We start from the raw sequence: 12145 nt of genomic DNA on the forward strand, positions 1-12145 counted from the left end.
TGAAATTTATGTCTGATTTCACTTCTTACATCATCCTTTATGTCATGAATCAGTTTAACTACATGCATTCTGAACTCCTCTGACATCTCTTCTACTGTGTTGTCAATGGATTCTATTATTAGAGCATCTTGGTTGTTTGGGGTTCTTTGTTCCCTTGTTTTTTCATATTGTACATGTGTCTTTCCATCTAGCAATGTTGATCTGAGGTCATACAGTTTCTGCCCTGTGAATTTATAGTGTCCTGAAGGTTTCCAGTACCTCGTGTTTAAAGGAGAGATCAATATTCACAGCACCCAATGCAATCAATATACAGCCTTAAACCAAATAGCTCTTATTAAGACATCAGGCATTTCTTTCCCAGCAGATCCTGGGGGCTGAATGCTGGGATTTGAGTGCCTGTCATGGAGATCTGCTCTATATTGGGTAGGTCAGGACTAGGCACTGAGAGCAGTGGTCAGCCATATTGCTGTGAGTGCTGCACCAGGTTGGTGGCTTGAGAAGGGCTGCGAGTTGGAGGCCCTGTTTTGTGCCAGACTGATTCTCAATCTGGCAGAACCAGGAAATCTGTGGATGCTAGACTTGGGAGGGAGTCATGTAGGGGGCTGGTGCCAGGGCCCAGCGAGTGCTGGCCCACATTGGACCCAGAAATCCATCGGGCTCTTGGTGAACCTAGAGCAAGATGTCCTCACACCCAGTTCCAACCTTCCAACCTGCTGTAGTCAGCCCTGTGTCCCAATATGGTTCAGGACTCACATTGCTGGAGAGAACCCAGCTCTCTCCTGCCTCTACAACAAGATGGTGGCTATTAGCACACCCAGCAGTGTGGCCTCATGTGTCACTGAATTTTTAGGCACCTTCCACGCTCTGGACCAGTTTTGCTAGATTGAGGTGGCAGCAGCAGTGGCATACCTGCAGGCACCTTGATATTGGGCTTCCAGGCCCTGGCCAGTGTCCCCAGATGGAGGTGGCTGCATTCCTGAGGCAGTGGCGGGCTTAAATCCTTTCTTTTTTCAGGAGGGAGAGCAGCGATCCAGGGATTGAACTCAGCACACACACTCGACCACTGACCCACATCTCCAGTCCTATTTTGCATTTTATTTAGAGACGGTCTCACCGAGTTGCTTAGCACCTCTCTTTTGCTGAGGCTGGCTTTGAACTCATGATCTTCCTGCCTCAACCTCCCAAATCCCTGGAAACACAGGTGTATGTGTCACTGCAACCAGCTCAATCCTTTCTTTTTGATCCTTACAGCTTGATTGCTTTTGTTCATGTGCTAATCTCTCACCTGTGGATTCACAATGACTTCCTTACTGCTCTCTCTTTCTCCATACTTCTGACTTAAGATTCAATGTAATAAAAAGTTTTCATAAAACTATCCAGTGCCTTGACTACACAAATTGTGTAAATTGTATTTTTATTCTTCTCATGGTCCAACTTACCTATTTAGCCCTTCTTCAACCAGTCCTCCACCTGGCATTTTACATTCTGGTCATAAATGTTCTGTACATCATCTAAAGTTGAAGTGTGTTTTCTTTAGCCTCTGTGGCTTTTGCTTTACTGGAAATTATATTTCTAGCTTAACACCTCCTTTGTGAAAACGTCTTTATTTTTGGTTAAATTAGAAGGTCTTGCGTCTTCCATTTTACCTTCTGTGTACCTCACTAAAACAATTATATACAATTCAGATTGATGATCTATTACTTCCTAGAGCATAAGGTCCTTGAGGTTTGAGGCACCTTCTTCTTAGACTTCCAATAAATACTCATTAGATGAAAGAACAATTGGATACCAACCAAAGCTTATAGACAGTGTACCATTTGGCCAATCATCATGTGATTTCTAACATTACTTTTTATCCTTCATCCAACACACTTTTATTGTATGTCAATTATGCTTGAGTCAGAATAAGGATTTTTCCAATAAGAATTGAACTTTGTCCTCATGGCTCTAATAATTTTACAATTTATTTTTCTCAGAGTCACATTTAGAAGGGTGTGATCTGATGTGTGCAGTATTGAAAGAAAATAAAAGTGTCAGTATTAGCCATTTTTGACTCAGTAGTTTTTTGGAGGCATTTATCCACCAAAAATTTAAAAATTGGGTGAGCTAAAGAAAATGTTTTCTAAGAGGAAACAGTTATTTGTGTTTGTAAAGAAAGAAAATATTGTTTAATATTAATATTTTAAATGTACTTGTAAAACACAAGACATGGAAAAATGTTCTTTTTCTTTTTCTGTAGGAGAGGTTAAAACTTACATATGAGGCAAAGAGTGAAATGCTGGAATCTGATTTGACATTTGTGAGGTAAAGTGAAATAGTCCATTTATAGTAACAGCTAAAGAATAACAATCTTAAAATATATTTGAGTGTTTGATGAACTACATGTTTTACTCAATATCAGAATTACTTGATAACATTTTATATACAATATGATTTATGTGCAATTTTTTCCTCATATTATTAAAGGTGAAAAGGCATAAAATTGTGAGTCCTTTTCCAAACTCCTTTTCTGTGAGCTAAATTATGAATTTTTCCCCTTCATTTGTAACATATTTGTGTTTTCTTATAGAAATAAGGATTCCTAGGTGTTCTTATAAATTATGCTTTTATAAATAGTGAAAATAAACACAAGTTTTGAAATTATAAGCAAGCAATTTTTTCTCTGTAGATCATACTCATCTAATTTTTAAAGTTGTAACCATAATATAATAATGTGAATATTTGTATGCATGATGAATTTCAGTATATTTGATGAGTGCTCATGTACTTTTTATAAAGTCTGTATGTTATAGATCCTATTAAAACTCTATGACTTATAGATTAACCATTACTGATTTATGTATAAGTAGAAAAAGACATCATCAGGAATTAACTTTTGATAAAAGATTACTTGAAATAGTAGTAATAAGTGTTTTCAAATTGAATGAATTTTAAAACATTTTTATAATTTTATTTTACTAAGTCCAACTTGAAATAAATTGGAAAATCTTCTAGCTCATGTACCAACCAGTTGTAACTAGAACAATACTAAGTACCAGAACTCATGGTTTTCACTGTACTTGCTTATTTTTAATTTACTCTTAGGCTTTTCATAGCTTATCTGGGTGAGTTTTAGGATTTTTATAGAGATTTTTACGTTTTCACAAAGAGCCCTAACATTTAAAAAATACTCTTAATATCTGATTTCCTGCTTTTTAATCTTATTTTGTTGTAGTTTGATTTCTATCATGATTTGATTCTTCATTTTTTTAAGTAATATATTTCTAGGTATTATACTTATGGGAATGTGACTTATTTAGTCTCACTCAGAATTCAATTATGCCATCTTGAATTACATTAAAATATCAACTTGAAATGAATTAGACTTTGTTTTCTGCATTCTTCTGTTTCTTAATTTTCTTTTAGCCTAATTTTAAATTATTTAAGGAGGGATTTTTCTGAAACAAATAAAATTACTTTTCAGAAATTCCTTTTAAATTTTCTCTTTTGCCATTTCCAGTAACCAAATCTACTTGAGTATTTTGAGCCTGAGCCTGAACCTTACAGAAGTTAGTAATGGAACCCTTTGACTTTAGAATATGCTTCCAAAATTCTTTTTATAAAGCCATTGAAATTCAAACTTTCTCTATGTGATACTAAAAATGAAACATTATATTAGAGATGCTATCTTGGAGAGAGGGCATAAACAGCTCCTTTTCTTCCCTCCCAATTTTAGACTACCATTAGATTAACTTTTTTTTTAATCCTTAGACATTCTATAAATTTCTCCACCTCCTTTGGGCTGCTTGAGAGTCCCCAAATCTCAAGAGTTGAAGAAGTATATTTCAGCCGGGTGGAATGGTTGTTGGCGTTTCCTCTGCAACAGTGAGTTTATTAGTCAGCTTCTCATTGCAATGATAAACCACCCGATATGAACAACTTAAAAGCCAGAAAGATTTATTTTGGCTTACAGTTTTACAATTCAGTTGAAGGTCTGCTGGCTCCAATGCTGTAGGCCTAAGGCCAAGCAGAATATCATGGTGGAAGGGTGTAGCAAAGCTCCTCACCTCATGGCAGTAGGGACTCAGAGAGAAAAAGGGAAAGAGATACACAGAGAGAGGAAGCACAGAACCATGCCCTCAGTGACCTGCTTCCATCAACTGGACTTCACCTCCTACAGTTTCCACCCCTTCCCAATAATGCCATTAGCTATGAACCGATCAATGGATTAATCCATTGATAAGGTCAATCCCTCATGACCCAATCACTTCCCAAGAACCCCACAGCTGCTGCACTGGGGACCAAGTCTTTAACACATCCTTTGGGAGACATTCGAGATCGAAACCATACATTGAGCAAGTGAGGATAATTATCGTCCCCAAGCATAGAAACGCCAACAACAGGGAGTAGGCTGATCAGGAGACAGCAGTAGACTGAGTATATACTTTTGGTAGTCCAGTACTGAGCAGGAGATAGTAGCAGACTGAGTGCATACCTTCAGTAGTCCAAGAACTTATGGCATTGTCTCCTTTCTAAGTTTGGGAGTTGACTTTAAAAATACATATGATAGGATGGCATAAGCCTATATTCAGTCACTTGGGAGGCTAAGGCAGGAGGATTTCAAATTTGAGACTAGCCTGAGTGATACAACGAGATCCATGTGTTTGTGTGTGTGTGTGTGTGTGTGTGTGTGTGTGTGTATACATATACATACTTACAGCAGGAAAAGGACATCTGGACAATGAAGTTCAGTTGCTCAGTTGACTTTAACAAAGCTTTACTCAAAATAGGGATGAAATTGGGAATATGTTATTCAAATACTAGTCACTTAATTCTTAAAATGCCAACTTAGAGAAAAACCTCATCCAGGAGTGAGCCCATAAAGTAAAAGCAAACAAAAATCTTCCCCCAACACATACACAAAATTCCCTAGCTCTTTCTTTAGCAAGCTGCATATTTCCAGCTAATAGTTGCTACTTTAATATTCTTGACTGGCAATTTCTCTGTAATTTTTTCTGTGACCCACTTTCTTTTGAAACAACTCTTTGACAAACTTTCTGGTTAGATAATCTTTTTATGTTTTCCTCTTAAAGAGAATAGACAAGATAAATTAGTCATGGATAAAATCCATGTTTTTTATTGAACTTTTGAGATATTCTCTGTAAATTTTATGAACCTAACACCTGAAATAAGGTATTTTCCTTACTTCAAGGATGTTGTGTTATGTCACCCAACCTTTATTAAAAGAAACTAGGGTTTATATTTAGAGTTTTATTTGTGTTTTGTTTATTTTGTTTTGTTAATGGAAGTGAAATTCTAATCTGAGGGTATATTCTAATCTGTACTAAAATCTCACAAGAACTTGAGCTAATTAATATATTCAAATCTAATAATTATCACTGCATCAGAATAATCATACCTACATTTCAGGGTTGTGGTAAGAACATGAAAAGCACCTTGTAAGGTAAACACCCATAAATGATCATAATAATTCATAATGATGACTGATTTGAAAGAAGTGTACTTTTTCCAGGCCATTTCCTAGAATTTTTTTTCCCTTTTTTTTAGGAAAAACTTAGCTGAATATCGGAAAAACTATGAAGATGTTAAAGAGCAACTAAAGCATAAAGAGTCTCTTCTTGCTGCTAATATTTCCCACCATGTTGGTGGTCTTTGTTTGAAGTGTGCTCAGCATGAAGCTGTTCTTTCCCAAACCCATAATAATGTACATATCCAAACCATCGAAAGACTGACTAAGTAAGTATGCTTCTATGTGCAAAGTCTTTGGCAACAGAAAATTATGTGTGTTTTTATCCCCATGCTAAATCACACATGATCAGTGTTAAGCCTCAAATACAGTGGCTTTTAAAAGATTCCTTCATTGTAGCTTCCTTAAAATTTAAGAATGGGAAGTTCTGCCAACTATGAGTAACCATATCACTTTGAAGAAATAATTTGATCTTTTGATTTCAGTCTCATCTTGAAGGAACTAGATAATCTTTACAATGCTGTCCAAGTCTGTGACTCTATAATTAAAAAGCCTAGCACTATTCTTAACGAAACCAAGTATGATAGGAATTCCTTTGTTTTTGCCACAACTTGGATTATCCAAGTATAGTTTAGGTAGAATGAATTATTACCACATGTTCCTCATGTTCCTGTTGTGAAGAATATTATGAGCATAATGGAAATATAGTATTAATATTTGAGAGTTGACTAAGAACAAATTACAAATGAGCTTAATGTTGTCAAAGTTTGTATCGAGGCCAAAATTCTGTAATTCCCTGTGTGTATCTCTTTAATCCTATATTCACTCTTTCAGAGGAAGCCCTTTCCTGTGAAAATATTATTCATTGGAAGCTGAAAATTATTATTTATCATAGAATTCAGTGTTGGTTTGAAGAATGTGTTTTCTCACACTCCCTTCTTTTTCTCATTTCAAAGATACCTCTCTGCTCTGCTCATTTTGGTAGCCCAAGCCTTCACTTCCTTTTAGAAGTATTCTTTCACTAGTCCTGTCCCATTTTCATCCTCAGCTGTCTTAAATTCCTTTCTTCTGTGATTTTATAGTATATTGCATATACCTAGAGGTAGCAGTCAGCAGGTGAGACATCAGCTACCAGATGTATTGAATGTTCTTAGAATCTGGAAGGTACAGAGGGACTTCAGTATTTTTTGAGCATTTACTGTAGATCAATAAAGTATTCTGATACCTGGGCCTAAGTAGACACTTAAATGTTTGCTGTTCATGTGACAAGGCATTTACTGTTTAGCTATCACATTTCCTGCAGTTGCAAATGGTGTGGAAGAGTGGAATGATTATGATCATTAAAGTCAGATTGATCTTGCTGTATGTCTTGACCTTTAGACAAACTAGTTCTCTGAATCTGGATCCTTTTGCTGCTTGAAGATATAATACCTCTTGGTATTTTACTGAGTCAGCTTAACCTTGTGACCAGTAGTATTGACTTTTGAAGCATACTGCTTGGGTTCATATGCTAGTTCTATCACTAAATTACTATATACTTTCACTAAAGTTACTCAACCTCTTTGTGTCTCAGTTCCCTCATTTAAAAAATGGTGATAAATGTACCTAACATATAGGGCATCTTGTGGGGTAATTGAGAGTTAGTTAACTGTATAGTGTTTAAAACATTTCCCGACCTACAGTAAATGCTTAGTAAATATTGAAATCATTTTGTACCTTCCAGACTTCAAGGACATTCAACATACCTGGAAGCTGTGGTTTCTACACACGACTAACCTAGTAATTGTTATATAAAAACTGAGTCTCCAACATGGACTGACTGATAGATTTTGTAATCTACCTGATGGTTCTGTTTTTTTTGTTGTTGTTGTTAAATACTATATTAGCAAACATGTTATTAAATTATTCATATATATTCAATGTAAGTTTTACAGATATTAAATCTACACATCCACTTAACAAGTGGTAAACATTTATTACCTGCAAGGGCTGTACCAGGCAATTTTAAAACATAATCTTTTCTCATTTTTTTTAAATATTTTTAGTCATAGATGAACACAATATCTTTTTTTAAAATTTTTCTTTGATGTGGTGCTAAGACTCAAACCCAGTGCCTCACATGTGCTAGGCAAGTGCTCTACCACTGTGCTACCCCAACCCTCTTCTAATCTTAATATGACATTTTGTGAGATAGTTAAATTTCCCCTGCTTTATAGCAACAGAAACTGAAACTCAAAGAAGATAAAATTTTGTCTGTTATATTTGAAAAAAAAAAAAAAAAAAGAGTAGAATACTACCTTCCAAAATTCAGGATAGTTAAAAAAACAGATAGAATTCAAACTATAAATGTATTAAAAGTAAATATGGAAAAATATTTTAATGGTCTTAGACTTGTTGTAGTGCTATGTATAACATGAAAAGTAGAAGTCATTAAAAAAAGATACATTTGTCTTAATTAAAGAATAATTTCTCTTATGATAAAGTATTTAAAATTAGTCAAAAGACTGGGAAAATGTTTGCCATTTTTAACAAAAGAGTGGTACAATAGAAGAATTTGCTTTGAAACAAACAAAAACAACAAACTGCCCAGTTGCACAGTGAGTAAAGGAATTAGCAAGCAACAAAAGAGGAAGATGTCAGTACATGAGAAGATATTCATTTTGTTTTTATTCAAGGAAATTGAATCTAAGGAAATAACTAACCCATCAGGCAAAAATTAAAGAAGATTGATCATTCCAAGAGGTGGTAAGGTTCATAAGTATTTTTCTATCTTGCTGATGGAACTATAAGTTGGTACAACTACTTCGGAGGGCAGTTTAGCACTGTCCATTAATATTTAAATTATGCTTGACACTTTTTAAAATCAACCTTAGAGAAAAAGCTCATGCACATGCATAATGTGCACTTTCAGCACTTAGTGTGTTTTACAGCACTGTTTATAATAGAGTGAACAACCTAAGTATCTTCGAAAGACACTAATTACCAGAAAGAGAGAGAGAAAGAGAGAGAGAGAGAGAGAGAGAGAGAGAGAGAGAGAGAGACTAATTAAACTATGATTTGGATGAACTAATATTTTATGGACAAAACAAAAAATGAATTAAAGTAGATCTATGTGTACTAATGTGGGTCTAATTCCAACATATATTTATTAAAACAAAACAAAATAACTGAAGATAAAACCAGTATGAAATCATTTGTATTTTGTAGGTCTGTGTACAACCATTATACATATTTTCTCTAGCTTCATACTATTCATAATAAAAGATTTGAAAGAATAAACACCAAATATTTAACAATGATTGCTTCTATAGTTGTGGAAAAAGGAAATGGTATTGAAAACTTGTGTCACATAGGTTTTTACCATATGGTAACTAATTTAGCAAGGAGAATGTACTGAAAAAAAAAAAAACTTTTTTAAAACGAAAAAGCAGCTTGGCACAGTGGCACATGCCTTTAATTCCAGTGATTCGGGAGGCTGCAGAGGATCTTGAGTTCAAAGCCAGCCCCAGCAACAGCAAGGTGCTAAGCAACTCAGTGAGAACCTGTCTCTAATAAAATACAAAATAGGGTTGGGTATTTGGCTCAGTAGTTGAGTATCAACCCCCAGTACCCAAAAAATAAACAGGAGAAAGTGTGTTCTATGTTATACAGATAGAAAGAAGCAAAAGTTAAAACCAATCTAGCAAAACCAACAAATAAAATATAGGGGTTTCCCCCTTATTATACTGCCTTTCATATTATCCTTTTGTGAAAAATACTTTAAAAAGGAAGCTGCGATGTTTACATTGATTCTAAACCTAGTAGTCATTTAGAAATTAGATCCTTGCTCAGTTATGTGTTCCTTTGTCTCTATCCTAAATTTGATCTCAGCCTCTTCAAGTAAACATTAACCTACTTATTTCACTCTTCTGTTTTGTCAGCATATTATCATCTCATGTTATGTTTTAATAATAGAATAGAGTGAAAGGTTTCTGCTTTTACTGTCAATGAAAAATTTGACCTAGATGATTCCCTAAAACTGGCATTCAACTTCTTCAAACTTATTAATGCAGAATGTTTACTATATGCTGATTTTGTAGCAAGGTCAAGACTTTTAAAGTTTGGATTTTTAGTTTTAAGTGGTTAAAAGTCTGACCTCTCAATAATCTGATATAGTAGTATTTCCTGTATGGTTTTCACATGGGATTTTTAAAAATTATTACTTAAATATGATAAACTGAAAAAGTTTGCTGATCTCTTTTGGTGGCATTGTGACACCATGTTTACACCACCTTATTTCATTGTTGAGCATGTACTTTCTTAAATATATGACACAATGACTTGTGAGCTGGAGGTGTTGCTCATTGGTAAAATATACACTTAACATGCACTAGGCCCTGGGTTCAGTTCCCAGTACTGACCAAAAAAAAAAAAAAAAAAAAAAGATTTATGCAGTTATCAAGGAGGGTATCAGGCACAATTTGGAAATCAGACCATTTATATATTTGTGTTATTTTGTTAGGACCTCAGGAATTTTTTTGGAGAGTATGCTAAACAATTGTTAACATTGCAAACATTTTTGAAGTTGATTTGAAATCTTTGTAATGTTTCTGGACTACCTTTTCCTCAGGCTTCTTTATGATATAAGGCAGATAAAAGTAATAGTAACTTCTTTGTCTATTTTTTTATTTTTAGCTTTTGGTATCAGGAATTGAACCCAGGTGAGCTTTACTACTGAGCTATATCCCTAGCCCTTTTTTTTTTTTTTTTTTTGAGACATGGTCTCACTAAGTTGCTGAGGGCCTCACTACTTGCTGAGGCTGGCCTTGAACTTGGAATCTTGTCTTAAGCCTCCCAAGTCACTGGGATTACAGGAATGAGCCACTGTACCCAGCTTGTTTTTTTGTTTGCTTGTTTGTTTTGTTTTTTGTTTTTCATTTTTTGTTTTGTTTTGTTTTTGTTTGTTGCTGAAGAATAAAATACCTTCAATGGTAATAAAGATGGAACTGCTTTATATTAAATTCCTTTCTTTAGCTCAAAAGCCCTGGAAGAAGGTTCAGTGTGCTTTTTTTTTTTTTAGAAAAAGAGAAATGATTACCATAGTAGTATCCTAGGACTTTAGTCTAGCTTGTGATTTTGGGGCAGATCATTGGCAGTGTTCTGAATAGTTGACTTTGAGAGACTGCAGCAGGAACTTCTTAGAAATGAGGAACAAAAATATGTCATAGTCAGCCTTCTAGACTTTCTTTTTAAAAATACTAGTAATAATGCTTAAAATTGATAACTGTGCAATAGTTTAAGAATTATAAGGCATTTGTTAGGCACTTCCTGCTTCAAGATGAAACTCATATATATACATCAGATCAACTCTTTGCTTATTTTAAAAACTTGGCTGAGATTATTAAGAGATTTTCTCAGTTACTCTGCTCTGATTTTTGCACTAAGAGCCTTAAAATTTACATGCTAGTTAGTGCGTGCAACTATATACTTTTCAACCCCTGAACTGACACTCATGCTCTTTCTGCCTTAGCTACCTTTCATCAGGGTCATGGAATGTTGCAAAGTTAATGCTATGTTGCTTGCTTTGCTTTGAGATACTCCTTAATCACTTAAATCAAAACATTCACATGATGTTTTTAAGCAGTCACTGAACTTTTGCCTGGGAGAATGGTAATTTGAAGTTTCTTCCCTCTCACACTCACGTGGATGTATCACATGTATCTATACTACTTCCCATTGTGAAAGCTTCTCTCATGCCTGGCCCCAGGCTGACCCTGCAGACTTACAGTTCTGGAGCAGGACTGCAACTGATGGATATAGTCTCCAAAGAGTAAGATAACCAGTAGCACTGTTAGATCCGAGAGATGAATGTGGGGCTGAAAAATGGTAGATCAATCAGGAAGGCTATAGTCAGATGAACATAGAAATGGAGCAGGAAACAAGGCCTAGTATTGATGAGAGGTCACAGCCAGCCCAAAGCTTTGCTTTTGTTTGTTTGTTTGTTTGTTTTTTGAGTGCTTGCTATTTGGTATATAGGCTGACTTAATTAAAACCAAAGCCAAAATGTAGCAACTGAGTTGACAATATTAAATTGCCAAAGCAGCTCCCCGCAAGCTTCCCAGATGATCTGAGGGCCACCTTGAAGCTCATGGTGCATTTGTTTTACAGAAAAATTTGAGTGTCAGTCATAATCATTTTGTGGTCTGTTGCATGATAAACAAGACATCTGTATTTTGGGATTTATTTGTAACAATTTTCTGTGGTTCAGTAGTCTAAAGATGGTGAGTTTTTATTCTGAAATGTTTTTGAATCAGAGCAACTAAATTATTTACTTTCCAAATGTAAATAGTCAGATGACTTTTTCAGTTTACATGAAATAATAGAACTGGGAAGGAACTTTACTTCACCTGTTTTGATGCCATTCTGCAGCATTTATTCATTCATTTATTATTTTGTCATTTATTTTTTTGAGCATCCATTGTGTGATAAACAGTATTCAAAACAAAAAGTTATCCTAGAAATAAATTAAGTAGATTAAATGTAAGTCTCCCATAAAAAGCAAATCTGTTAGATTTTGACCTGTTGTGATCTATTAACACGCATGTAAACACTGAGTTTTTTTTTTAACCCACTCTTATTATATGGAACTTTTTCTTTGATGATGGCCTGTTATCATGAACATATAAATCATTAAAGAGT

At 34.8% G+C, this 12145-nt stretch overlaps 1 protein-coding gene across 4 annotated transcripts in view; it reads left to right on the forward strand.

The window, feature by feature from the left end:
- Positions 1–12145, forward strand: part of SDCCAG8 (SHH signaling and ciliogenesis regulator SDCCAG8) — a 249952-nt gene that overhangs the window by 35634 nt on the left and 202173 nt on the right. For 3 of the 4 annotated variants that reach the window (XR_013758046.1, XM_079106102.1, XM_079106103.1), the window contains exons 7-9: positions 2240–2304; positions 3751–3864; positions 5548–5736. Coding sequence is in view for 3 of the 4 variants with exons in the window: in XM_079106102.1 (XP_078962228.1) it covers positions 2240–2304; positions 3751–3864; positions 5548–5736 (368 nt within the window). In the remaining variant the exon portion in view is untranslated. The remainder of the gene's footprint in view (positions 1–2239; positions 2305–3750; positions 3865–5547; positions 5737–12145) is intronic. The other variant, XM_079106104.1, reaches the window with a different exon arrangement.

The sequence above is a fragment of the Sciurus vulgaris genome (genome assembly GCF_902686455.1).
Source record: "Sciurus vulgaris genome assembly, chromosome: 12".
Classification (NCBI taxonomy): Eukaryota; Metazoa; Chordata; class Mammalia; order Rodentia; family Sciuridae; genus Sciurus; species Sciurus vulgaris.